General features: G+C 41.7%; 1 protein-coding gene across 2 annotated transcripts; it reads right to left on the bottom strand.

Annotated features, from left to right (window-relative positions):
* LOC115168077 (uncharacterized) lies at positions 1–27,640 on the bottom strand. 2 transcript variants are annotated; one of them, XM_029722973.1, is made up of 8 exons: positions 27,317–27,640; positions 24,514–24,589; positions 13,948–14,023; positions 12,487–12,562; positions 2,218–2,402; positions 1,669–1,713; positions 1,421–1,558; positions 1–1,056 (listed from the first exon to the last, which is right to left on the bottom strand). In XM_029722973.1, exons 1-8 carry the CDS (start codon positions 27,405–27,407, stop codon positions 940–942), a joined length of 804 nt encoding a protein of 267 aa, XP_029578833.1. In that variant the 5' UTR covers positions 27,408–27,640; the 3' UTR covers positions 1–939. The 2 variants fall into 2 exon arrangements, 1 of the variants encoding a protein (XP_029578833.1); XR_003870616.1 differs by lacking the exons at positions 1–1,056; positions 1,421–1,558; positions 1,669–1,713; positions 2,218–2,402 and adding an exon at positions 27,110–27,191 and having other exon boundaries at positions 12,327–12,562.

Below are 27,640 nucleotides of genomic sequence, written 5' to 3'. Positions count from 1 at the left end.
TTTTGAAAAATATATATTTATTTTCTATAAGAAAAAAACAGTTGATCGCACATCACTGATGTAAGTTCTTTACAGTATAAAATGTAGGATTCATTTACATTCAACCAGTATAGAATAAATACATAATCAATACGTATAAAATTTGTACATTCATGTGAAACATTTTGTATTTCAATATAAAATGATCTTATTTGAGAACAATTATGCTTTTCATGATGGAAGTACATAGTACCGTATATCAAGCAAACGTTTTTAGTCTGACTACAAACAGCCATGGGAAGAACACTGACTGTTATCTTTAAGACATAATTCAAAAGTAATAATTTAACAAATAAATGTTTGTTTAAATACATAACTCAAATTTGAATATATTTCAATAAAAACAGAGTGATCCAATCAATAAGTATAGTACATCAAAAAATACATGAACAACCTAAACCTGAGAATGGTCTATAAATAAATCATTACTTCTGTCACAAAGAGAGATGCAGCATATTTATGGGCCATATTACACGAAGAGAGATGCAGCCTATTTATGGGCCATATTACACAAAGAGAGATGCAGCCTATTTATGGGCCATATTACACAAAGAGAGATGCAGCATATTTATGGGCCATATTACACGAAGAGAGATGCAGCCTATTTATGGGCCATATTACACAAAGAGAGATGCAGCCTATTTATGGGCCATATTACACAAAGAGAGATGCAGCATATTTATGGGCCATATTACACGAAGAGAGATGCAGCCTATTTATGGGCCATATTACACAAAGAGAGATGCAGCATATTTATGGGCCATATTACCCGAAGAGAGATGCAGCATATTTATGGGCCATATTACCCGAAGAGAGATGCAGCATATTTATGGGCCATATTACCCGAAAAGATCATTCTATAAAATATAGAGATAATCGAATTATCTCTACGGTAGTATCTCACTTACATTCCTTTTCGTTCAGGTTCTGGAGGAAACGTCTGTAAGCTATTAGAACAATAGTCTTCGGTGGACGGGTTAGCAGCAGCTTATTCTTCATGGGGCAGATACTGGCCTCCTTAAAAATATAAATAATTGAGCCATTAGTACGCAGCATTCGGTGCCCTGAACTAACTTCTACCTGCACAAGTAGAGTGAGCAGAACTGTGCCGGAGCTGGACCTGAACTGAATGCTACCGTCTGCCAAACAGTGACAGAGTCCCAAATGGCACCTTATTCCTATTGGCCCTGGTCAAAATTAGTGCACTATATAGGGAATTGAGTGCCATTTAGGATGCATCCAGAGAGTGTGTATTATACAGAGGCAAATGGCACCCTATTCCCTATATAGTGCACTACTTTTGACCAGGGCCCATAGGGACTGACCTGTCCAAAACACTTCACTAAACTGTGTGTAAAACAGCCAGTGTTCAGAAACTCACCTCAGGGGTAGAGATCTGAGGCAGAGCCTGGATGTTCTTTTGTAGTCTGTTCAGAAGTGGTTTGTGTTCCTCGGTCCGGGCCTTCACCTTGTTGACCACATGCTTCAGCTCAGTGGCAAACATCCCCTGGCACTCACACTGCAAGTAACACGAGGAGACTTGATCAGACAACAGTTGTAAGTTATGCATACACCACTAACGTGTGTGCATGTGTGTGTGTGCAGATTGATGAAGGATAGATGACTTACTGCTTTCTCCTGCATTTGTAATGTTGGTACTCGGTATCGCTTTGGCTGTATGATGGAAGAAAAACAGTATAAGATACACAGGCTACAATCAGAATGGCAGTATATTACAATTCCACCAATCATCTCACGGTCTCTGTGTATGTATTGACTTTCGATAACATCTCTCGTTGAACCAATGCCCTGCGGTTTGTGACTAGCCACGATGATGCACATAGTATGGAACTCACTACCCAACTCTTTACATGGACAACTACTGTCAGTGAGCTTAACTTTGAGCTCAACTCCAAATGGCTGTCCCAAATGGGACCCTTTTACCCAACTGGCTCATTCATCCCCCTCCTCTCCCCTGTAACTATTCCCCAGGTCGTTGCTGTAAATGAGAATGTGTTCAGTCAACTTACCTGGTAAAATAACGGTAAAATAAAATAAATAAAAAATTAAATATAGTCCACTTCTTTTGTCAAAAGTATATAGACACTAGGGTACTATTTGTGGCACAACTAACTACCAGTGATAAGAACATCACTAAGCTTATTACAGCATACTTACGTAAGTGAAGTTCTCCGGAGTGAGGTTGCTCAAGTCTTTCAGGATCTCTGTGCGTAAGTTGTTGCTCAGACAGCGATGCAGCATGTTGAGAATCACAATGACAACAACAGCTGACTTCATTCTTTTCATACTGTGATCTCTGTCTATTACTCTCTTTCGCTCTGTTTTTCTCGGTCTGTCGGTCCCTTTAGAATGTGTGAAGTGAGAATGGCAGAGATCAGCAACATTAATGCTTTTTATGGCAATCAAACAGGAAGTTGTTGTGAGAGGACGTACAGAAACCGTGATGTCACTGAAACAGCCCAGACACCAGGCTCTGGTTCGGAGAGATCAAGGAAAACACAGTGTCATCATCATCACCATCACAGGTCAGGGATGATATTCGTTCATATATTTATTTATTTTACCTTTATTTAACTAGGCAAGTCAGTTAAGAAATTCTTATTTTCAATGACGGCCTAGGAACAGTGGGTTAAGTGCCTTGTTCAGGGGCAGAATGACAGATTTGTACCTTGTCAGCTCGGGGATTCGATCTTGCAACCTTTCGGTTACTAGTCCAACGCTCTAACCTCTAGACTACCTGCCACCTCGTATATTTGAATCTGATAAAGATGTTTGATGATTATGATGGATAGTTTCATTTTGTTGTGTCCAGGACCATGTATGTTAACAACATTTTGTCCTGTTAAAATAAAACCTATTAAAGATGTTAAAACCGCTCTTGGGTAGGGGGTAGTATTTTGACGTCCGGATGAAAAGCGTGCCCAAAGTAAACTGCATGCTACTCAGGCCCAGAAGCTAGGATATGCATATAATTGGTAGATGTGGATAGAGAACACTCTAAAGTTTCCAGAACTGTTAAAATAATGTCTGTGAGTATAACAGAATTGATATGGCAGGCGCAAACCTGAGTAAAATCCATCCAGAAAGTGGGATATTTTTGATGTGGGTGCTTTTCTCTTGCCTGCCTATACAGTATGTCAATGGTTAGGACCTAGATTGCAGTTCCTATGGCTTCCACTAGATGTCAACAGTCTTTAGACAGGGTTTCAGGCTTTTATTTTGAAAAATTAGGAAAAAAGACCCCCTGACTTGAGTGGACAGTGAGATGTACCAGAGCTTATTTGCGCACGCGACCGGGAGTGCGCCCTCCATTCTTTTTCCTTTCTATTGAATACGCTATTGTCCAGTTGAAATATTACCGATTATTTTGACAAAAGACAACCTGAGGATTAATTCTACACATCGTTTGACATGTTTCGACAAACTTTACCGGTACTATTTGGATTTATTCGTCTGAATGTTGTGACCGCCATTGAGACAGTGGATTACTGAACAAAATGCGCCAACAAAACAAGTTTTTGGGACATAAAGAGGAACTTTATCGAACAAAACAAACATTTATTGTGTAACAGGGACTCTTGTGACAACAACCAGATGAAGCTCATCAAAGGTAAGTGATTAATTACATCGCTATTTATGACTTTCATGACTCCTCTACTTGGCTTGAAAATGTGTGTATGATTTTGTAAGCGGGGCGCTGTCCTCAGATTATCGCATGGTATGCTTTCACCGTAAAGCCTTTTTGAAATCCGACACAGCGACTGGATTAACAAGAAGTTAATCTTTAAGCCGATGTATAACACTTGTATATTTTAGGAATGTTTATTATGAGTATTTCTGTATTTTGTATTTGGCGCTCTGCAATTTCACCGGATGTTGGCCAGGTGGGACGCTACCGTCCCACCTACCCCAGAGAGGTTTTAAGAACTGCTGCTCTCTCGTTCCAGACCAGCAGATGTCTTTTTAGAGTGCCGGTGCACATGGTGATCTCGATCTTGCACTGGCAAAGCTATGGACTGTGCTTTCATCAAATATAGGCTCTAATAGGTTGTTTAAAAAATATATATATTTCACCTTTATTTAACCAATTAGAGAGAGAGGATAGTAGACCTGGATGAGTGCTTCTATAGAGAGGATAGTAGACCTGGCTGAGTGCTTCTATAGAGAGGATAGTAGACCTGGCTGAGTACTTTAAAGAGCATCAAAACAGCAGTCTGACTCAGTGGTGAAAGGTCATTGTGAGGTTATAGATGAGGTGGTGGAGATTTTTTATTTCACCTTTATTTAACCAGGTTGGCCAGTTGAGAACAAGTTATCATTTACAACTGCGACCTGGCCAAGATAAAGCAAAGCAGTGCGACACAAACAACAACACAGAGTTACACATAAACAAAAGTACAGTCAATAACACAATAGAAAAAGTCTATATACAGTGTGTGCAAATGGCGTGAGGAGGTAAGGCAATAAATAGGCCATAGTAGCGAAGTAATAAAAATGTAGCAAATGAACACTGGAGTGATAGATGTGCAGATGATGATGTGGAAGTAGAAATACTTTTGTGCAAAAGAGCAAAAAAGTAAATATAGGTTGTACAATGTTTTGTGGAGGAGTTTTGAAGATGTGGACCTCTAGCCTCGTTTGCGAGATGACCCAGAGATGCACCTTGAGTTGTAGGCTACAAAAGGAAGTGGTGGTCCTCAATGAGATTTTTTTTTTAAATGTATTGAACCTTTATTTAACTAGGCAAGTCAGTTAAGAACAAATTATGTTTTACAATGATGGCCTAGGAACAGTGGGTTAACTGCCTTGTTCAGGGGCAGGACAGATTTTTACCTTGTCAGCTCGGGGATTTGATCCAGAAACCTTTCGGTTACTGGCCCAACGCTCTAAACACTAGGTTACCTGCCTCTCCAAGATAAGATGATACTATATTTATCTGGTTGCACAGACAGACTTTTGCTGTGCCTCTCAAGCCTGCTTGAAGCACTCTGACCATGCTTGAAACCATATTGCACATCTGTCAAATAGACAAATCTACCATGAAATGACTCTAGGCATCATCCAACCACCATCAGCACTTCACAGATCAGGCAAGTTGCACACTGGGACTGTGTCTGAAATGGCACCCTATGGTCCCTGGTCAAAAGTTGTGCACAATATAGGGAATAGGGTGCCATTTCGGACGCGCCCAAGCTGTCAGTCTTGCAGGTGTAAAATTCCCCTTCCAGTGAAGAACTGTGGGGTTTCTCAGTCTTCTCTAGTGTGCGAGGAGAAGCGTACTAATACCCTATGTGAAGTAGAGTTTCTGAGGTCTCTCTCCATGACACCTTATCAGAGACTACCATCTCAGCACAACTTCTGATGCTATGTGGAGATGGTGACAGCTCTCGTGGGTTAGATTTACTTTCTTCGTTGAATTTTCTGTTGGGCCTAGATTTGAAAAACTAACCACAACCTTAAACTAATTCCAATTGCATAATTTGAATGATAAAGGAATCCGAGCAGCTGCCGCCTATATAATCTTTGATTATTGCATGGTTCATGAACCTGGTCAGGACACATGGCAGTGTTCCAAATGGTACCCTATTCCTTTTACGGGGCACTACTTCTACCAGGGCCCATATAGGGAATAGGGTGCCATTTGGGAAGCAACTATGAGATGGTTATCTCTGCTGTTTAAATCCGATTTCCTGTCAGAACCTAAGAGATGTTTTCATTTGCACTAGACCCACTCACACATCTCCTCTACGAGTCTGACTGTATCTCATATGAAGAGTACACACTCAAATTGATACTACATCTACATTTCCTGTACTTTAATCCATTGCATGTACTGTATGTGTCCATTAGTATGCTCTAATAAATTACATGTTTTATTCATTATTTTTTCCATTACAAATTCTGATGATTAAATTCTCCCCTCTCCCAGCCTTCCGTCCCTAGCTGTTACCAGCCAGTCGTTCTGTGTTCATGTGTTTCTGTTGTGATGTGTTTACGTGTTTGTGCCAATTTCATTTGCCCTCAGAGTTGCTATATAATTGCTTATTACTCATGCATGCCCAGGCCCATAACCAAGTCTAGAATGATTACATTAATTCACTAATATGTCCGTGTAGTGGTAGTGGGTTCAAATATTATTCTAAAGAACTAAAATAGTTTGAGCGTTTGCCCCGGCCTGCCTGGAATGCCAGATGGGCGGGGTTTAGGGAAGTGTTGCATTATTGGGGCTACTCTATCAGTATATTGAGCCAGGCAAGATCAATCAAGCACAGATAAAATATATTAAATGATACTAATACTATTTAAACCCAGGTCTGCCTTCTATGGAGGCATGAAGTAGGCCTACAGTAACTATATAGCCTGGCTCTAACCCAGAGATATGGGGCTACGTCCCAAATGGGCCTTGGTCAAATGTAGTGCACTATATAGGGAATAGGATGCAATTTGTGACGCATCACTGTGCCACCATGTTCATTCTCACAGCACAGCAGAAATAGCACAGCCGCTCTTCTCGTCGGTATTGCTAATCCACAGAGATCATCATCAGTGATGTAGGAGATAACACAGCAGGGTCGAAAGGCCCATAGAGCTGTCAGTCACTGTGGTTAGGCTAGCTGTGGTGACTATCTTTTCTCTGGGTGAAATAATGAGATCCTCTGACTGCAGATAAGAGACCAGGGTGGAGAGGCCCAGACAGGTCTGAGTCACTGTGGTTACCAGTGAAGGTCTACATAGATTTACATGGTCATCTTGAGAGGAAAGTAACGGTCCTATGGGTAAACCACAGCGCTGGAAAGATATTGAAGGTCATACAGATAATATGGGTATGACATCGGGGGTAAGAGGGCTTCCCCATCCTTGGTAGTGGTTTATTTTATAGATTTCTTTATTGAATTGAAGCCGGTCAACATTTACATGACATTTTAGTCATTCATCAGATGCTGTCATCAGGTCAAGGGAACATCAACAGATCCTTCACCCTGTTGACTCGGGGATCCGAAGCAGCGATCTCTCAGGCCACTGGCCCAACGCTCAACCATCCAAGACCCCCCCCCCCCCCCCCAGTTCACCCCCAAAAAAACCTCCCCACCCCCAAAGCACCCCTATCTCCACCCCCTCTGAGCCACCGTCCAACCCAACCGTCCAACTCCCCAGCCCATGTTCCAACGACCAATAAAAATAAAGAAAAAAAGAGAGGCAAAAAATGAGAAAAGGAAAACAACAATGTAGAACAAAAGACAACAATTAAAGCAGCAAGGTCAACTGTGCGTGGAATTAGTACATCAAATATATCTTCCCAACTATTCTGTATGGCACTTTCATATTTACATGTGTGTGTGTTTTTTACCGTCATTTTACCCCTCACTCAGCAACTTCACTCCCTCTCATCTCCAGTTCCACATCCCAACCCTCAGCTTCCCTCAGCCAATCCCATCTATCTCTGCTGGCCATCCTCTTCGGATTTCTATGAACCTGATATCTTTAAACTGTGCTGTGATGTTTAGCATACAATTTGAATCTAATCGAAGAGAATCCACCAATTGCGAGGTGAAGACAAATAAGGTCTCTCCAAGTCTCCCAACAATGGGTAAATGATTTATTCATGTTATGCTTTTTCAGCCATTCTTGAACCTGAGACGAGAAGCAGAAGAAGCTCCCTGAGCGCAATACCAAAACAAATGGTGTTTTGATTCTGTATCATCGCAGCAAAATCTGCAGAGCTGCAATGGTTGTGTGCCTCAAATATTAAACATTTTTGTTGGTGGCAATAATTCTGTACAATAATTTTTTATGAAAGTGCGAAGTGTTGAATGTTGCTTCGTTTTATATATCAACTCATACACCCTGTGCTGTTTTATATATCAACTCATACACCCTGTGCTGTTTTATATATCAACTCATACACCCTGTGCTGTTTTATATATCAACTCATACACCCTGTGTTGTTTTATATATCAACTCATACACCCTGTGTTGTTTTATATATCAACTCATACACCCTGTGCTGTTTTATATATCAACTCATACACCCTGTGCTGTTTTATATATCAACTCATACACCCTGTGTTGTTTTATATATCAACTCATACACCCTGTGTTGTTTTATATATCAACTCATACACCCTGTGCTGTTTTATATATCAACTCATACACCCTGTGCTGTTTTATATATCAACTCATACACCCTGTGTTGTTTTATATATCAACTCATACACCCTGTGCTGTTTTATATATCAACTCATACACCCTGTGCTGTTTTATATATCAACTCATACACCCTGTGTTGTTTTATATATCAACTCATACACCCTGTGCTGTTTTATATATCAACTCATACACCCTGTGCTGTTTTATATATCAACTCATACACCCTGTGCTGTTTTATATATCAACTCATACACCCTGTGCTGTTTTATATATCAACTCATACACCCTGTGCTGTTTTATATATCAACTCATACACCCTGTGCTGTTTTATATATCAACTCATACACCCTGTGCTGTTTTATATATCAACTCATACACCCTGTGCTGTTTTATATATCAACTCATACACCCTGTGCTGTTTATATATCAACTCATACACCCTGTGCTGTTTTATATATCAACTCATACACCCTGTGCTGTTTTATATATCAACTCATACACCCTGTGCTGTTTTATATATCAACTCATACACCCTGTGCTGTTTTATATATCAACTCATACACCCTGTGCTGTTTTATATATCAACTCATACACCCTGTGTTGTTTTATATATCAACTCATACACCCTGTGCTGTTTTATATATCAACTCATACACCCTGTGTTGTTTTATATATCAACTCATACACCCTGTGTTGTTTTATATATCAACTCATACACCCTGTGCTGTTTTATATATCAACTCATACACCCTGTGCCGTGGAATTCGTTTTATATATCAACTCATACACCCTGTGTTGTTTTATATATCAACTCATACACCCTGTGCTGTTTTATATATCAACTCATACACCCTGTGCCGTGGAATTGGTATATCAAAAATATCTTCCCAGCTATTTTGCAATCTGTATGGCACTTTCATATTTATCCTATTTTTATTCCTCCGGCATTTTTGATCCTTTATATTGGGCAGAAAGAGCAGTTTTCTACCTCCTCCCACTGTCACTTGCCTCCAAAAAGATTCTAGTGTAGTGCTGTAATCAATTGGTTGGATTGAGCAGACATTCCCACACATTTCCGATAACTCCATGAAAAACATAACTCTACCGTTCCAATGTACAATATTTAAAAACAAAATACCTTTTCTTTTCCATAAATACAGGTCTTCTATCAACTAGTAAATTTGAGTTCAACCATCATATTTGCTCAATCTTTTCCGGGGGATGAAATTGAAATTGTAACCAGCTCTGTATTGCCTGTTTGAAAAAGAGAGATACTTTGAACAAGGTTTCATTTTTAATTGAGAAGCGACTATTTTTAATCAAGGGATGAGCTTTTCTTAATTTTTATTTAACCTTTATTTAACTAGGCAAATCAGTTAAAAACCTATTGTTATTTACAATGAGGGCCTACCAGGGAACAGTGGGTTAACTGCCTTGTTCAGGGGCAGCACAACAGATTTTTACCTTGTAAGCTCGGGGATTTAATCCAACAACCTTTCAGTTACAGGCCCAACACTCTAACCACACTCTAAATAGACAGGTATTTACCTCTCCATGGCTGCAGGATCTTGTCTATTTTTACACATTTTCTATTGAAATTCATGGAGGAGAGCTCATTTATATATTTTGTGATATGAATACCAAGTATACCTACATCACCATCAGCCGATGTTACAGGTAAACTGCAGGTTAACGTAAAAGTTGTGTCTTTTAAAGATCCAATACATAATATGGTACACTTATCATAATTGGGTTTTAGTCCAGACAGGCCAGTAAAGTTATCTAGATCTTCAATGAGACATTGCAGGGGATCTAGCTTATGGACTTAATATAAAACTTGAGTCATCGGCATACATGGGCACCTTTGTTTTTAAGCCTTGGATTTCTAATCGCCTAAAGTTCTTATTTGATCTGATTGTAATAGCTTGGCCATAACGAATAGATATGGTAACAACAGACACTCTCGTTTAATTCTTCTTGACAGTTCAAAACTCTCTGAGAAGTAGCCATTATTTACCATTTTACAACTGGGGTTGCTACAGTGATTGAAAAAAGTATTTGATCCCCTGCTGATTTTGTATGTTTGCCCACTGATAAAGAAAGGCTCAGTCTATAATTGTAATGGTAGGTTTATCTGAACAATGAGAGACAGAATAACAACACAAATATCCAGAAAAACGCATGTCAAAAATGTTATAAATTGATTTGCATTTTAATGAGGGAAATAAGTATTTGACCCCCTCTCAATCAGAAAAATGTCTGGCTCCCAGGTGTCTTTTATACAGGTAACGAGCTGAGATTAGGAGCACACTCGTAAACCTCTTACATCTAGATGTTACACCGCTAGCGGAACATTATTCCTATTACGTCTGATGACTTGGTAATAAAAGTCGTTGGAATCGGAAAGGTGCCATAAGTTCCAGTCAACAGTCAGTTACCTATGTCTCCACACCATCAGTGTGTGGGCAGAGAGATGAGTGGGGAGGTACAGAATATGGGGGATGCAGGGGGGATTCTGATGTCAGATAGTGTGATGATTGGAAGCCATCCCTAGTTTTCTCATGACTCAGACAGGAGAGTTGTGAGTATGTCTCATTCTGTCCATCTCGTCTCTACTATAGAACTTTTCCACCAAACTTCTTTGCTTGCATGCTACTGTGTGTACCTACGTGTGTGTGTGTGTGTGTGTGTGTGTGTGTGTGTGTGTGTGTGTGTGTGTGTGTGTGTGTAAGAAACGTGAAAGATGTCAGATTGTGTGATGATATGAGTCCTGCAACAGATTTCCGCTTACAACCCATGCATTTCTTGAACCCATCACGTAATTATGTCTATCACACAGACCTCACCATGAGATATATCCACTGATAGAGAAGATAGAGCCATGAGACGTGGATGGATAAAAACACATCCCAGTGTGTGAAATTCCCAACCAATAGCAGGAGTTCACTTTGTTCACTTCTTAGATCAATCCATCGTTAGATATCTAAAGATATATCATTATTCCAAATACGTGGGAGATCAAAATGTTACCTGGAAACGCCGTCCCCTCCCCCATATACCCACCTGTTTTCCCCCTTCCCATGATGAGCAAGCAGAGACAGAGGATACCTCCCAAATGACGCCCTATTCCATAACAGTGCATTAGTTTAGACCATAGAGCTATAGGGAATAGGGTGCCATTAGAGATGTTTCAGACTTTACTGGTGACCTCTCACCTATATGTGCATAGGAGGAATGAGTGATGCTAAATGTTTAGCAACTCCAGTGGTGTGGTCACAGCTGAGCTAAATAAAGCCTATGAGGTGTGAAGGACATTTTAGGGGATTATCAAACCAAAATGGTCACAGACTGAGTTTTAACCAAAATGTAGTGCAATTCATTGATTGCGTACACTTCCTATGATGCATAACCTTTAACAGTGTAACAGCTCATTTCCTCTCTGGCCAGTAGAGGGCAGGACAGAACGTTGTTCCCTCCACCGCTGTATCAAATGTTGATCATTATTATTATGTGCAATATGTTTGTGTCTGTGTGGATGTTTGTCCTCACTGAGATGTGCAAAGGGAAGGGATCACTGCTGTTGCCTCGCTTTCCAAACCAAGGTGCATGAATTGAGGAGCAAACTGAAGTGGAGATTCAGCAACACTTGGAAGTCAATGGAATTAAATGAAAAAGCTTCTTTATTATTAAAAGTAGAACCAGCGCTTTTTGGCTTAAAAAAAACATGAAATACTCTAACATACATGCGTCCCAAATGGAACCCTATTCCCTATATAGTGCACTACTTTTGAGCACTACTTTTAACCAGGGCCAATAGGTAGAGCACTATATAGGGAATAGGGTGCCATTTGGGATATGCAGCCATACTCTGAAACAACTCCTGCATCCCTGAGACCCATGCCATGGAACAGGAATAGATTAGGGGTGTCTTGCTTATCTTACTAACTAACCAACTAACTAACTAACCAACCAACTAACCAACCAACTAACTAACCAACCAACTAACCAGTGTCAGAAGACACCCTATATATAGCCTCATTATTGTTTGTTATTTTTCTTTTTTTACTTTATTTAGTAAATATTTTTTAAACTCTTTTCTTAAAACTGCATTGTTGGTTAAGGGCTTGTAAGTAAGCGTTTGACAGTGAGGTCTACTACACCTGTTGTATTCAGTGCGTGTGACAAATAACATTAGATTTGAAAACAGTAGACAAGATATAGCACCTTGAAGTGTGAACATCTGTGGGTAAGATAGGGGAACACCCTCCTTCAAAATACCTTGAAGTGAAGTAAGCAGAAATCTGAAGGGGTTTTGGTTGGTTCCCTCGTGGAAGCAGTGGAACTGTGGACGGTGCTTGAAAAGTAAAGAAAGAACAAGAGTTAAATCGATGCACTTGGTTGGTTGGTTAGTTGGTTAGTTGTTTAGCTGGTGAGTTAACTATATCTTCTCTACTCTTCTGACACCACCTGATATAGAGGTCCTGGATGGCAGGAAGACCAGAGAGGGACCAGAGAGGTGATGCTGTCTGAGTAGGTCTGGGGAACAGGGCTGTACTCTCCTCTGATGATCTTATAGAGCAGAACGGCGGTCTGACAGAACAGATCTCATACAACAAGCATCCCAGTGCCCAGACATCAGACTTAGAACTGTATGGGACGTCCTGACACAGCTCTGGACTCAGGTAGCTGGGGGTACCAACACAGGTACGTGCCATATCCACTGTGTTGGTCATTATCTTGGATATCCAAAAGTCCCCCACCTTTACCACGCCTATCTTAGCTGGAAGCACATTGGAGGTCTTAATGTTCTGGTGGACGATTCTAGCTGGGCGGACGTAGCTGACTGCCATGGTAACCTGTACAACCACTCCATTATCATCCACTCTAGGAAATAGTCCCCTGTCTTTCTAACCTTGACCATCATCCAGTGTCCCTCCATTGCAGTAGTCCATGACTACGTAGATGCAGTGGTGTAAAGTACTTAAGTGAAAATACTTCAAAGTACTACTTAAGTCATTTTTTGGGGTATCTGTACTTTACTTTTTATATTTTTGTCAACTTAATTTTTACTTCACTACATTCCTAAAGAAAATCATGTACATTTTACTCAGTACATTTTCCCAGACACCCAGTAATCCTTACATTTTGAATGCTTAGCAGGACAGGAACATTTTCACATTTTTTATTTCTTTTTTATTTATTTAACCAGGTAGGCAAGTTGAGAATAAGTTCTCATTTACAACTGCGACCTGGCCAAGATAAAGCAAGCAGTTGGACACATACAACAACACAGAGTTACACATGGAGTAAAACAAACATACAGTCAATAATTCAATAATATAGTAGAAAAATAAGTCTATATACAAAGTGAGCAAATGAGGTGAGATAAGGGAGGTAAAGGCAAAAAAGGCCATGGTGGCGAAGTAAATACAATATAGCAAGTAAAACACTGGAATGGTAGATTTGCAGTGGAAGAAGGTGCAAAGTAGAAATAGAAATAATGGGGTGCAAAGGAGCAAAATAAAAAAATAAATACAGTAGGGGAAGAGGTAGTTGTTTGGGCTAAATTATAGATGGGCTATGTACAGGTGCAGAGATATGTGAGCTGCTCTGACAGCAGGTGCTTAAAGATAGTGAGGGAGATAAGTGTTTCCAGTTTTAGAGATTTTAGACAAGATATAGCACCTTGAAGTGTGAACATCTGTGGGTAAGATAGGGGAACACCCTCCTTCAAAATACCTTGAAGTGAAGTAAGCAGAAATCTGAAGGGGTTTTGGTTGGTTCCCTCGTGGAAGCAGTGGAACTGTGGACGGTGCTTGAAAAGTAAAGAAAGAACAAGAGTTAAATCGATGCACTTGGTTGGTTGGTTAGTTGGTTAGTTGTTTAGCTGGTGAGTTAACTATATCTTCTCTACTCTTCTGACACCACCTGATATAGAGGTCCTGGATGGCAGGAAGACCAGAGAGGGACCAGAGAGGTGATGCTGTCTGAGTAGGTCTGGGGAACAGGGCTGTACTCTCCTCTGATGATCTTATAGAGCAGAACGGTGGTCTGACAGAACAGATCTCATACAACAAGCATCCCAGTGCCCAGACATCAGACTTAGAACTGTATGGAATAGAGATACTAAGGGCAGGCATTTATTTCAAGTACAGAGGAAAGTCGGGGAGGATGGCAGGAAGGGACAGAAGAGAGGCTATTTTACAAGATTAAGGGTGGGACACATCCGGTTGAATAAGACCTTAAATGTGATAGGAAAGCATCCAACAGGAAAGTGTGATTGTTGCCAGGAAAGAGAGACAGTGGAGCATGTATTGCTACAGTGTGGGCAGTATCAGAGGGAAAAAGAGAGGCTGAGATCTGGTATGAGGGAGAAGGGGAAACAAGAAATTTGTTTAAAGAGTGTATATATATATATATATATTTTTTTTTTTAAATAAATATGACCGTTTTTTCCAATTGTTTACACACTGAAACTGGCTCATGAGGCACAATGACCCAACCCTGTAACTCTGCAATACTACTGGCACATGTTTTGCTTTACACACAGATAGCAATTCTATAATAAACATTTAGCAAAACACAACACACAATTATCTACCTTCGGCACAACCTTCACAACTAAAATGCATTGTGTGCAAATGAAAAGCAACACTGTTCAACAAGCTAAGCTCAATTACCAATTGATCCCTTTCTCTCTTCATATGTGCAAACACTAACTGCTTAAATGTACCCTTTGCAATCAGACCTTTTGTATGGATAAAAAGGCCACAGGTGAGTACTCCTGTGTTTGGAGAACAATGGAAGCAAACTTAGTAGAGGAAGACCAAGAACAAGGACAGTAATCTCTGATGAAATTCAGCCAACTATGGTGGACCATGTGGTCAACCCTGGTTTGACCTTGAGAGGGGCTGGTCAACCATGTTTGACCTTGAGAGGGGCTGGTCAACCATGGTTTGACCTTGAGAGGGGCTGGTCAGCCATGGTTTGACCTTGAGAGGGGCTGGTCAGCCATGGTTTGACCTTGAGAAGGGGTGGTCAGCCATGGTTTGACCTTGAGAGGGGCTGGTCAGCCATGGTTTGACCTTGAGAGGGGCTGGTCAGCCATGGTTTGACCTTGAGAAGGGGTGGTCAGCCATGGTTTGACCTTGAGAGGGGTGGTCAGCCATGGTTTGACCTTGAGCGAGGCAGAGAGTGCTGCCCAATCTGAGCCGTTTCACCGTAGCATCCATCATCCGGACGTTCCACAATGAGAAGAGGTTTTTACTGCAGACATTGGTCCTCTCTACTACTTTTACTACTTGACAGTAGTACAACATAGAATCAAATCAAATTGATTTATAAAGCCCTTTGTGCATCAGCCAATGTCACAAAGTGCTATACAGACACCCAGCCTAAAACACCAAACAGCAAGCAATGCAGATGTAGAAGCACAGCGGCTAGGAAAAACTCCCTGAAAGGCCGGAACCTGGGAAGAAACCTAGAGAGGAACCAGGCTCTGAGGGGTGGCCAGTAGTCTTCTGGCTGTGCCGGGTGGAGATTATAACAGAACATGGCCAAGATGTTCAAACGTTCATAGATGACCAGAAGGGTCAAATAATAATCACAGTGGTTGTAGAGGGAGCAACAGGTCAGCACCTCAGGAGTAAATGTCAGCTGGCTTTTCATAGCCGATCATTCAGAGTTAGAGACAGCAGGCGCGGTAGAGAGAGAGAGTTGAAAACAGCAGGTCCGGGACAAGCACAGTAAAGACTGTAGATTCCAATACATACTGTAAGGGGAAACAAGGTCAGTGTTTCGTGTATTACTGCATGTATGAAATTGGGAGCTATACTATTTTGTAACATGTTTATCTTGTATACTGTACTACTGTAGTGTTTACTGTACTCCATGCTATTTTGTTTTTGTAGAACTGAGAGATGACCAACACCTGTGTGGTGGTAGATCGTGTATATTTACAGACGAACAGGAGGCTGCCATTGTGCAAATGGTAGTTGAAAATAATGTCATTTCAGAGAATCATGGAGTTGGATGCAAGTCCCATCCCCCAGCAACTCATATTCATAGATGAGGCTGGATTAAACTTAGCAAAGACGAGGAGGAGAGGAAGGACGCCACCATTGAGGTACTGTACCTGGTCAGCGCGGGGGAAATGTCACCATATGCGCAGCTATAAGCCACAATGGGGTCCTCCACCACCATTAAACACTGCCCATCTCCTTCGTTTTCTCAACACCTTACATGACAATCTTTTTCCAGCCAGAAGAGAGGGCCAGGTGATCCTGTATGTTCTAATTTGGGACGTGACTTTTTTTCCCCCTCCATCGGGCTGCTCAGGTCTGCAACTGCTTCCATGACCATCCCAGGTTTATAATTCTCTATCTCCCACCATATTCCCCATTTCTCAACCCCACTGAGGAGTTGTTTTCAGCATGGCGGTGGAAGGTGTATGATCACAAACCCCATGAATGTATGGCTGTTCTCCAGGCAATGGAGGAGGCCTGTGGTGACATTCCAGCAGAGTCCGGTCAGGGGTGGATGCATCATGCTGAAAGATATTTCCCTGCTGTCTGGCCTGTGATGTTGATGAAAATCTGTGGCCGGACCAAAACAACAAACATTACTGATTTTGTTTTTGCAATGGAGTATTTGTTTCTTGTCTTATGATTTAGATTTGACTGTATTTTATTCATCTATTCCGTACAATTCATCTAACATACATTACAGTAGTACAAATAGGCCTATTTTTCTTCCTTTGCATATGCAAAATATATTTACTGTATGTTTGCATTTTTACTGTATGTGTGCGTACAGTATGCTGTTTGAGTCCTGCTACAAGACCATGGTGCTTGCCTACGGAGCTGTGAGGGGAACGGCACCTCCGTACCTTCAGGCTCTGATCAGTCCCTACACCCAAAGGGCAAAGAAGGGCACTGCGTTCATCCACCTCTGGCCTGCTGGCCCCCCTACCTCTGCGGAAGCACAGTTCCCGCTCAGCCCAGTCAAAACTGTTCGCTGCTCTGTCACCCCAATGGTGGAACAAGCTCCCTCACGACGCCAGGACAGCGGAGTCAATCACCACCTTCCGGAGACACCTGAAACCCCACCTCTTTAAGGAATACCTGGGATAGGATAAAGTAATCCTTCTAACCCCCCCCCCCCCCAAAAAAAAATATATAGATGTACTATTGTAAAGTGGTTGTTCCACTGGATATCATAAGGTGAATGCACCAATTTGTAAGTCGCTCTGGATAAGAGCGTCTGCTAAATGACGTAAATGTAAAATGTAAATATAAAACTTATTTTTGCATTTGCGTTCCTTTCTTGTTTGAATACGCACAAACAATATACAGTTTAACAAAATATAAGTCTTTACACTGAAACTGGTTCTGATAGCAATGTTTTGAATATGTCACAGTGTGATCTCAGTTGTCACTAAGTTACATTCATTTGATGTGTGTGTGTCTCATTTGCATACAGAGTTTAATTTTGAGCAGGGAGTACATGATTTTGATTGCTGGGTTTCATTTTGCAAGATGTCTGTGGGGTTTGGGGAAATTGGCTAACTGTTTTGTGTTTAGAGTTTTGAGTACCTGAGATGTAGTTTCAGCAAATGTGTGTTAACAATTGGGAAAAACTGTAAAACTTGCAGTGAAGCCACTCAACATCTACAGTGATGGAAAAAAGTATTTGATCCCCTGCTGATTTTGTACGTTTGCCCAATGACAAAGAAATGATCAGTCTATAATTTTAATGGTAGGTTTATTTGAACAGTGAGAGACAGAATAACAACAAAAAAATCCAGAAAAACTCATGTCAAAAATGTTATAAAATTATTTGCATTTTAATGAGGGAAAAAAGTGCATTTTAATGAGGGAAAAAAGTATTTGACCTCTCTGCAAAACATGACTTAATACTTGGTGGCAAAACCCTTGTTGGCAATCACAGAGGTCAAACGTTTGTTGTAGTTGGTCACCAGGTTTGCACACATCTCAGGAGGGATTTTGTCCCACTCCTCTTTGCAGATCTTCTCCAAGTCATTAAGGTTTCGAGGCTGACGTTTGGCAACTCGAACCTTCAGCTCTCTCCACAGATTTTCTATGGGATTAAGGTCTGGAGACTGGCTAGGCCACTCCAGGACCTTAATGTGCTTCTTCTTGAGCCACTCCTTTGTTGCCTTGGCCGTGTGTTTTGGGTCATTGTCATGCCGGAATACCCATCCACAACCCATTTTCAATGCCCTGGCTGAGGGAAGGAGGTTCTCACCCAAGATTTGACAGTACATGGCCCCGTCCATCGTCCCTTTGATGCGGTGAAGTTGTCCTGTCCCCTTAGCAGAAAAACACCCCCAAAGCATAATGTTTCCACCTCCATGTTTGACGGTGGAGATGGTGTTCTTGAGGTCATAAGCAGCATTCCTACTCCTCCAAACACGGCAAGTTGAGTTGATGCCAAAGAGCTCCATTTTGGTCTCATCTGACCACAAAATTTTCACCCAGTTGTCCTCTGAATCATTCAGATGTTCATTGGCAAACAACAGACGGGCATGTTTATGTGCTTTCTTGAGCAGGGGGACCTGCAGGATTTCAGTCCTTCACGGCGTAGTGTGTTACCAATTGTTTTCTTGGTGACTATGGTCCCAGCTGCCTTGAGATCATTGACAAGATCCTCCCGTGTAGTTCTGAGCTGATTCCTCACCGTTCTCATGATCATTGCAACTCCACGAAATTAGATCTTGCATGGAGCCCCAGGCCGAGGGATATTGACAGTTTTTTGTGTTTCTTCCATTTGCGAATAATCGCACCAAATGTTGTCACCTTCTCACCAAGCTGCTTGGCGATGGTCTTGTAGCCCATTCCAGCCTTGTGTAGGTCTACAATCTTGTCCCTGACATCCTTGGAGAGCTCTTTGGTCTTGGCCATGGTGGAGAGTTTGGAATCTGATTGATTGCTTCTGTGGACAGGTGTCTTTTATACAGGTAACAAGCTGAGATTAGGAGCACTCCCTTTAAGAGTGTGCTCCTAATCTCAGCTCGTTACCTGTATAAAAGACACCTGGGAGCCAGAAATCTTTCTGATTGAGAGGGGGTCAAATACTTATTTCCCTCATTAAAATGCAAATCAATTTATAATATTTTTGACGTGAGATTTTCTGGATTTTTTGGTTGTTATTCTGTCTCTCACTGTTCAAATAAACCTACCATTAAAAATATAGACTGATCATTTCTTTGTCAGTGGGCAAACGTACAAAATCAGCAGGGGATCAAATACTTTTTTCCCCTCACTGTACATCAGTCATCTAACAGACTCCCATCCAGAGAAACCCACTGAAGTAACCAGGGTCAAAGCCTTGCTGAAAAGCACGTCGACAGATCTCCCACAAGGTCAAAAACAAGGACCCGAACCAGCGACCTATCAGCCGCTGGCCAAAACTCCCAACCGCCAGCCCTCCAAGATCCCCCCCACAGTTCCCTGAGAGCTGCCCTCAACCATCCAAGATCCCCCCCACAGTTCCCTGAGAGCTGCCCTCAACCATCCAAGATCCCCCCCACAGTTCCCTGAGAGCTGCCCTCAACCATCCAAGATCCCCCCCACAGTTCCCTGAGAGCTGCCCTCAACCATCCAAGATCCCCCCCACAGTTCCCTGAGAGCTGCCCTCAACCATCCAAGATCCCCCCCACAGTTCCCTGAGAGCTGCCCTCAACCATCCAAGATCCCCCCCACAGTTCCCTGAGAGCTGCCCTCAACCATCCAAGATCCCCCCCACAGATCCCTGAGAGCTGCCCTCAACCATCCAAGATCCCCCAAGCCCCCGTCCCCCAAGCCCCCGTCCCCCAATGCACCAATAACCAACAAAATAAACAAAAGACAAAGGAAAAAACAGAAAACAATGCAAAAAACAAAAGGCATCAAGGACAACAAAAATAATAAAATAAAAGCCCACTGAATATGTTTTAGTGCATGTATGGCAACATGTTCCTTTGACGTATGTCTGTGTATGTGCACTTGTGTGTGTTTGAATGAGTGTGTGTATTTGCATGTGTACAAACACCTGCGTGGCATCAGCCCTCAGGCAAACAGGCATCAGATGTAACAACTTTGCCCCTCAGTGTCATTCAAACTTACTTTTTGTTTTATTTTATTTTGACTTTATTTCTCTACTTTTATCTTTGACCGTCATTCTATCCCCGCCCAGCAACTCACCTCCCACTTGTCTCCAATTCCACATCCCAACCCTCAGCTTCCCTCAGCCCACCCCACCTCTCTCTGCTGGACACCCTCTTTGGATTTCTATGCACCATACAGTGCATTCCAAAAGTATTCAGACCCCTTGACATTTTCCACATTTTGTTACGTTACAGCCTTATTCTAAAATTGATTCAATTGTTTGTTTTTCCCCTCATTAATCTATACACTATACTCCATAATGACAAAGCAAAAACAGGTTTTTAGACATTTTTGCAAATGTATTAAAAAATAAAAAACTGAAATATCACATTTACATAACTATTCAGACCCTTTACTCAGTACTTTGTTGAAGCACCTTTGGCAGCGATTACAGCCTCGAGTCTTCTTGAGCATGACGCTTCAAACTTGCACACCTGTATTTAGGGAGTTTCTCCCATTCTTCTCTGCAGATCCTCTCAAGCTCTGTCACGTTGGATGAGGAGCATCGCTGCACAGCTATTTTCAGGGCTCTCCAGAAATGTTAGATCGGGTTCAAGTCCGGGCTCTGTCTGGGGCACTCAAGGACATTCAGAGACTTGTCCCGAAGCCACTCCTGTGTTGTCTTGGCTGTGTGCTTAGGATTGTTGTCCTGCTGGAAGGTGAACCTTCACCCCAGTCTGAGGTCCTGAGCGCTCTGGAGCAGGTTTTCATCAAGGATCTCTGTACTTTGCTCCGTTCATCTTTCCCTCGATCCTGACCATTCTCCGAGTCCCTGCCGTTGAAAAACATCCCCACAGCAGATGGTGCACCATGCTTCACCGTAGGGATGGTGCCAGATTTCCTCCAGACGTTATGCTTTGCATTCAGGACAAAGAGTTAAATCTTGGTTTCGTCAGACCAGAGAATCTTGTTTCTCATGGTCTGAGAGTCTTTAGATGCCTTTTGGCAAACTCCGAGTGGGCTGTCAAGTGTCTTTTACTGAGGAGTGGCTTCCGTCTGGCCACTCTACCATAAAGGCCTGATTGATGGAATGCTGCACAGATGGTTGTTCTTCATGAAGGTTATCCCATCTCCACAGAGGAACTCTGGAGCTCTGTAAGAGTGACCATCGGGCCCTCCTCCCCTGATTGTTCAGTTTGGCCACGCGGCCAGCTCTAGGAAGAGTCTTGGTGGTTCCAAACTTCTTCCATTTAAGAATAACGGAGGCCACTGTGTTCTTGGGGACCTTCAATGCTGCAGACATGTTTTGGTAACCTTCCCCAGATCTGTGCCTCGACACAATCCTGTCTCGAAAATCTAGGGACAATTCCATCGTCCTCATGGCTGTGAAACCTTATATAAACAGGTGTGTGCCTTTCCAAATCCTTTCCAATCAATGAATTTACCACAGGTACTCCAATCAAGGATGATCAATGGAATCAGGATGCACCTGAGCTCAATTTTGAGTCTCGTAGCAAAGGGTCTACTTTATCATCAGCCCATTTTATAGGTAAACTGCAGGTTAACGTAAAAGTTGTGTCTTTTAAAGATCCAATACATAATATGGTACACTTATCATAATTGGGTTTTAGTCCAGACAGGCCAGAAAAGTTATCTAGATCTTCAATGAGACATTGCAGGGATCTAGCTTGTGGACTTAATATAAAACTTGAGTCATCGGCATACATGGGCACCTTTGTTTTTAAGCCTTGGATTTCTAATCGCCTAAAGTTCTTATTTGATCTGATTGTAATGAATAGATATGGTAACAACAGACACTCTAGTTTAATTCTTCTTGACAGTTCAAAACTCTCTGAGAAGTAGCCATTATTTACCATTTTACACCTGGGGTTGCTATACATTAATTTAGCCTATTGACTAAGAGACTCACAGAAATGTTTAACAAATCCAGGCTTTTATATATAAATTCCAGTCGTCCTTTATCAAATGCCTTTTCTAAATCCGCTATGGTAGTGTTGCGGTTTGTACAGGGTTTACCCCTAGAGAGAACTCCCACCCTCCCTCAAACCAAAAGGCCATTCTCTAGCTAGGCCACATGGTAAGAGGTCATAAAAAGAAAATCGATTCATTACAATACAATGTATCTGAATGGAGTATGCCCCAATATGTTGGTATGTTCACCACATGATTTCTGTGACAATGGCTGACGTCATTGAATTTTTTTGTTATTGAATGTTTAACATCAAATTGAAGTATCTGATTTGGTTCTTCTGGGTGCTGAGATGTTGAGTTTAAAGTCAGATGTCTAAACGTATCATTATTCCTATTACGTCTGATGACTTGGTAATAAAAGTCGTTGGAATCGGAAAGGTGCCATAAGTTCCAGTCAACAGTCAGTTACCTATGTCTCCACACCATCAGTGTGTGGGCAGAGAGATGAGTGGGGAGGTACAGAATATGGGGGATGCAGGGGGGATTCTGATGTCAGATAGTGTGATGATTGGAAGCCATCCCTAGTTTTCTCATGACTCAGACAGGAGAGTTGTGAGTATGTCTCATTCTGTCCATCTCGTCTCTACTATAGAACTTTTCCACCAAACTTCTTAGCTTGCAAGCTAGTGTGTGTGTGTGTGTGTGTGTGTGTAAGAAACGTGAAAGATGTCAGATTGTGTGATGATATGAGTCCTGCAACAGATTTCCGCTTACAACCCATGCATTTCTTGAACCCATCACGTAATTATGTCTATCACACAGACCTCACCATGAGATATATCCACTGATAGAGAAGATAGAGCCATGAGACGTGGATGGATAAAAACACATCCCAGTGTGTGAAATTCCCAACCAATAGCAGGAGTTCACTTTGTTCACTTCTTAGATCAATCCATCGTTAGATATCTAAAGATATATCATTATTCCAAATACGTGGGAGATCAAAATGTTACCTGGAAACGCCGTCCCCTCCCCCATATACCCACCTGTTTTCCCCCTTCCCATGATGAGCAAGCAGAGACAGAGGATACCTCCCAAATGACGCCCTATTCCATAACAGTGCATTAGTTTAGACCATAGAGCTATAGGGAATAGGGAATAGGGTGCCATTAGAGATGTTTCAGACTTTACTGGTGACCTCTCACCTATATGTGCATAGGAGGAATGAGTGATGCTAAATGTTTAGCAACTCCAGTGGTGTGGTCACAGCTGAGCTAAATAAAGCCTATGAGGTGTGAAGGACATTTTAGGGGATTATCAAACCAAAATGGTCACAGACTGAGTTTTAACCAAAATGTAGTGCAATTCATTGATTGCGTACACTTCCTATGATGCATAACCTTTAACAGTGTAACAGCTCATTTCCTCTCTGGCCAGTAGAGGGCAGGACAGAACGTTGTTCCCTCCACCTCTGTATCAAATGTTGATCATTATTATTATGTGCAATATGTTTGTGTCTGTGTGGATGTTTGTCCTCACTGAGATGTGCAAAGGGAAGGGATCACTGCTGTTGCCTCGCTTTCCAAACCAAGGTGCATGAATTGAGGAGCAAACTGAAGTGGAGATTCAGCAACACTTGGAAGTCAATGGAATTAAATGAAAAAGCTTCTTTATTATTAAAAGTAGAACCAGCGCTTTTTGGCTTAAAAAAAACATGAAATACTCTAACATACATGCGTCCCAAATGGAACCCTATTCCCTATATAGTGCACTACTTTTGAGCACTACTTTTAACCAGGGCCAATAGGTAGAGTACTATATAGGGAATAGGGTGCCATTTGGGATATGCAGCCATACTCTGAAACAACTCCTGCATCCCTGAGACCCATGCCATGGAACAGGAATAGATTAGGGGTGTCTTGCTTATCTTACTAACCAACCAACTAACTGACCAACTAACTAACCAACCAACTAACCAGTGTCAGAAGACCCCCTATATATAGTCTCATTATTGTTATTTTATTGTGTTACTTTTGTTATTTTTCTTTTTTTACTTTATTTAGTAAATATTTTTTAAACTCTTTTCTTAAAACTGCATTGTTGGTTAAGGGCTTGTAAGTAAGCGTTTGACAGTGAGGTCTACTACACCTGTTGTATTCAGTGCGTGTGACAAATAACATTAGATTTGAAAACAGTAGACAAGATATAGCACCTTGAAGTGTGAACATCTGTGGGTAAGATAGGGGAACACCCTCCTTCAAAATACCTTGAAGTGAAGTAAGCAGAAATCTGAAGGGGTTTTGGTTGGTTCCCTCGTGGAAGCAGTGGAACTGTGGACGGTGCTTGAAAAGTAAAGAAAGAACAAGAGTTAAATCGATGCACTTGGTTGGTTGGTTAGTTGGTTAGTTGTTTAGCTGGTGAGTTAACTATATCTTCTCTACTCTTCTGACACCACCTGATATAGAGGTCCTGGATGGCAGGAAGACCAGAGAGGGACCAGAGAGGTGATGCTGTCTGAGTAGGTCTGGGGAACAGGGCTGTACTCTCCTCTGATGATCTTATAGAGCAGAACGGCGGTCTGACAGAACAGATCTCATACAACAAGCATCCCAGTGCCCAGACATCAGACTTAGAACTGTATGGGACGTCCTGACACAGCTCTGGACTCAGGTAGCTGGGGGTACCAACACAGGTACGTGCCATATCCACTGTGTTGGTCATTATCTTGGATATCCAAAAGTCCCCCACCTTTACCACGCCTATCTTAGCTGGAAGCACATTGGAGGTCTTAATGTTCTGGTGGACGATTCTAGCTGGGCGGACGTAGCTGACTGCCATGGTAACCTGTACAACCACTCCATTATCATCCACTCTAGGAAATAGTCCCCTGTCTTTCTAACCTTGACCATCATCCAGTGTCCCTCCATTGCAGTAGTCCATGACTACGTAGATGCAGTGGTGTAAAGTACTTAAGTGAAAATACTTCAAAGTACTACTTAAGTCGTTTTTTGGGGTATCTGTACTTTACTTTTTATATTTTTGTCAACTTAATTTTTACTTCACTACATTCCTAAAGAAAATCATGTACATTTTACTCAGTACATTTTCCCAGACACCCAGTAATCCTTACATTTTGAATGCTTAGCAGGACAGGAACATTTTCACATTTTTTATTTCTTTTTTATTTATTTAACCAGGTAGGCAAGTTGAGAACAAGTTCTCATTTACAATTGCGACCTGGCCAAGATAAAGCAAGCAGTTGGACACGTACAACAACACAGAGTTACACATGGAGTAAAACAAACATACAGTCAATAATATAGTAGAAAAATAAGTCTATATACAAAGTGAGCAAATGAGGTGAGATAAGGGAGGTAAAGGCAAAAAAGGCCATGGTGGCGAAGTAAATACAATATAGCAAGTAAAACACTGGAATGGTAGATTTGCAGTGGAAGAAGGTGCAAAGTAGAAATAGAAATAATGGGGTGCAAAGGAGCAAAATAAATAAATAAATACAGTAGGGGAAGAGGTAGTTGTTTGGGCTAAATTGTAGATGGGCTATGTACAGGTGCAGTAATCTGTGAGCTGCTCTGACAGCTGGTGCTTAAAGCTAGTGAGGGAGATGAGTGTTTCCAGTTTTAGAGATTTTTGTAGTTCGTTCCAGTCATTGGCAGCAGAGAACTGGAAGGAGAGGCGGCCGAAGGAGGAATTGGCTTTGGGGGTGACCAGAGATATACCTGTTGGAGCGCGTGCTACAGGTGAAGGCTGCTATGGTGACCAGCGAGCTGAGATAAGGGGGAACTTTACCTAGCAGGGTCTTGTAGATGACCTGGAGCCAGTGGGTTTGGCGACGAGTATGAAGCGAGGGCCAGCCAACGAGAGCGTACAGGTCGCAGTGGTGGGTGGTATATGGGGCTTTGGTGACAAAACGGATGGCACTGTGATAGACTGCATCCAATTTATTGAGTAGGGTATTGGAGGCTATTTTGTAAATGACATCGCCGAGGTCGAGGATCGGTAGGATAGTCAGTTTTACGAGGGGATGTTTGGCAGCATGAGTGAAAGATGCTTTGTTGCGAAATAGGAAGCCAATTCTAGATTTAACTTTGGATTGGAGATGATTAATGTGAGTCTGGAAGGAGAGTTCACAGTCTAACCAGACACCTAGGTATTTGTAGTTGTCCACATATTCTAAGTCAGAACCGTCCAGAGTAGTGATGCTGGACGGACGGGCAGGCAGCGATCGGTTGAAGAGCATGCATTTAGTTTTACTTGTATTTAATAGCAGTTGGAGGCCACGGAAGGAGAGTTGTATGGCATTTAAGCTCGTCTGGAGGGTAGTTAACACAGTGTCCAAAGAAGGGCCAGAAGTATACAGAATGGTGTCGTCTGCGTAGAGGTGGATCAGAGACTCACCAGCAGCAAGAGCGACATCATTGATGTATACAGAGAAAAGAGTCGGCCCAATAATTGAACCCTGTGGCACCCCCATAGAGACTGCCAGAGGCCCGGACAACAGGACCTCCTATTTGACACACTGAAGTCTATCAGAGAAGAATTCACACACTTTCAAACAAAAATCCCTGGTCATCTACTGCCTCTGATCTAGTGGATTCACTAAACACAAATGCTTTGTTTGTAAATTATGTCTGTGTTGTAGTGTGCCCCTAGCTTTCTCTAACTAAAAAAATAAATGATGCCATCTGGTTTTCATTAATAAGTTATTTGAAATTATTTATACTTTTACTTTTGATACTGAATTTTATTTAAAACCAGGTATGTTTACTTTTACTCAAGTATGGCAATTGGGTACTTTTTCCACCACTGTGTAGATGTATGTGTAACCAGCTCTGTACCGGTACCTTTCTGCGTTGTGTTCTGGTAAGGTATAGGTGGAAGACAAGGCTCTGGACACAATTATGCCGGTTGTCTCTCTTTGAATGACTGCATGAAATTGATAAAAAAATACAAGGCAAAAGTTAATGCTGCCGTCTAGACTCCCATACAAGTATATTTGACTGATAAAAGACAGCGCAGAATGCCCATAAGAAAATCATCAAAAAACTCACGATGTCTGCACCTGAAAGATACCCTCTCCCGCAACAAGGCAAACCGTAGCTGGGCTAGCCTTGCAACGTTGCACTCGAACATTATCCCCATTCACATTAATATATATTCCTATAAACAGTAATGCAACACTAATCAGAACGATATAACCTTTGCTTGTCTTTTCTTGTGCATTTGTGAACATGGCAATTCAAAAGACCAGAGCATACATAACACATGTATCCCCTCGTCACGCTCTGAGCAAACTGAGGAGTAAAAGTATGGCACCCGTTGATGACGTCACAGCATTAACACCGTTTAGAAAATAAATACAATAAAATAGTTCA

The sequence above is a fragment of the Salmo trutta genome, chromosome 3, assembly GCF_901001165.1.
Source record: "Salmo trutta chromosome 3, fSalTru1.1, whole genome shotgun sequence".
In the NCBI taxonomy this organism is placed as follows: Eukaryota; Metazoa; Chordata; class Actinopteri; order Salmoniformes; family Salmonidae; genus Salmo; species Salmo trutta.
Note: the sequence above shows the minus strand (reverse complement) of the source record. Positions and strands in the feature narration are given on the sequence as shown.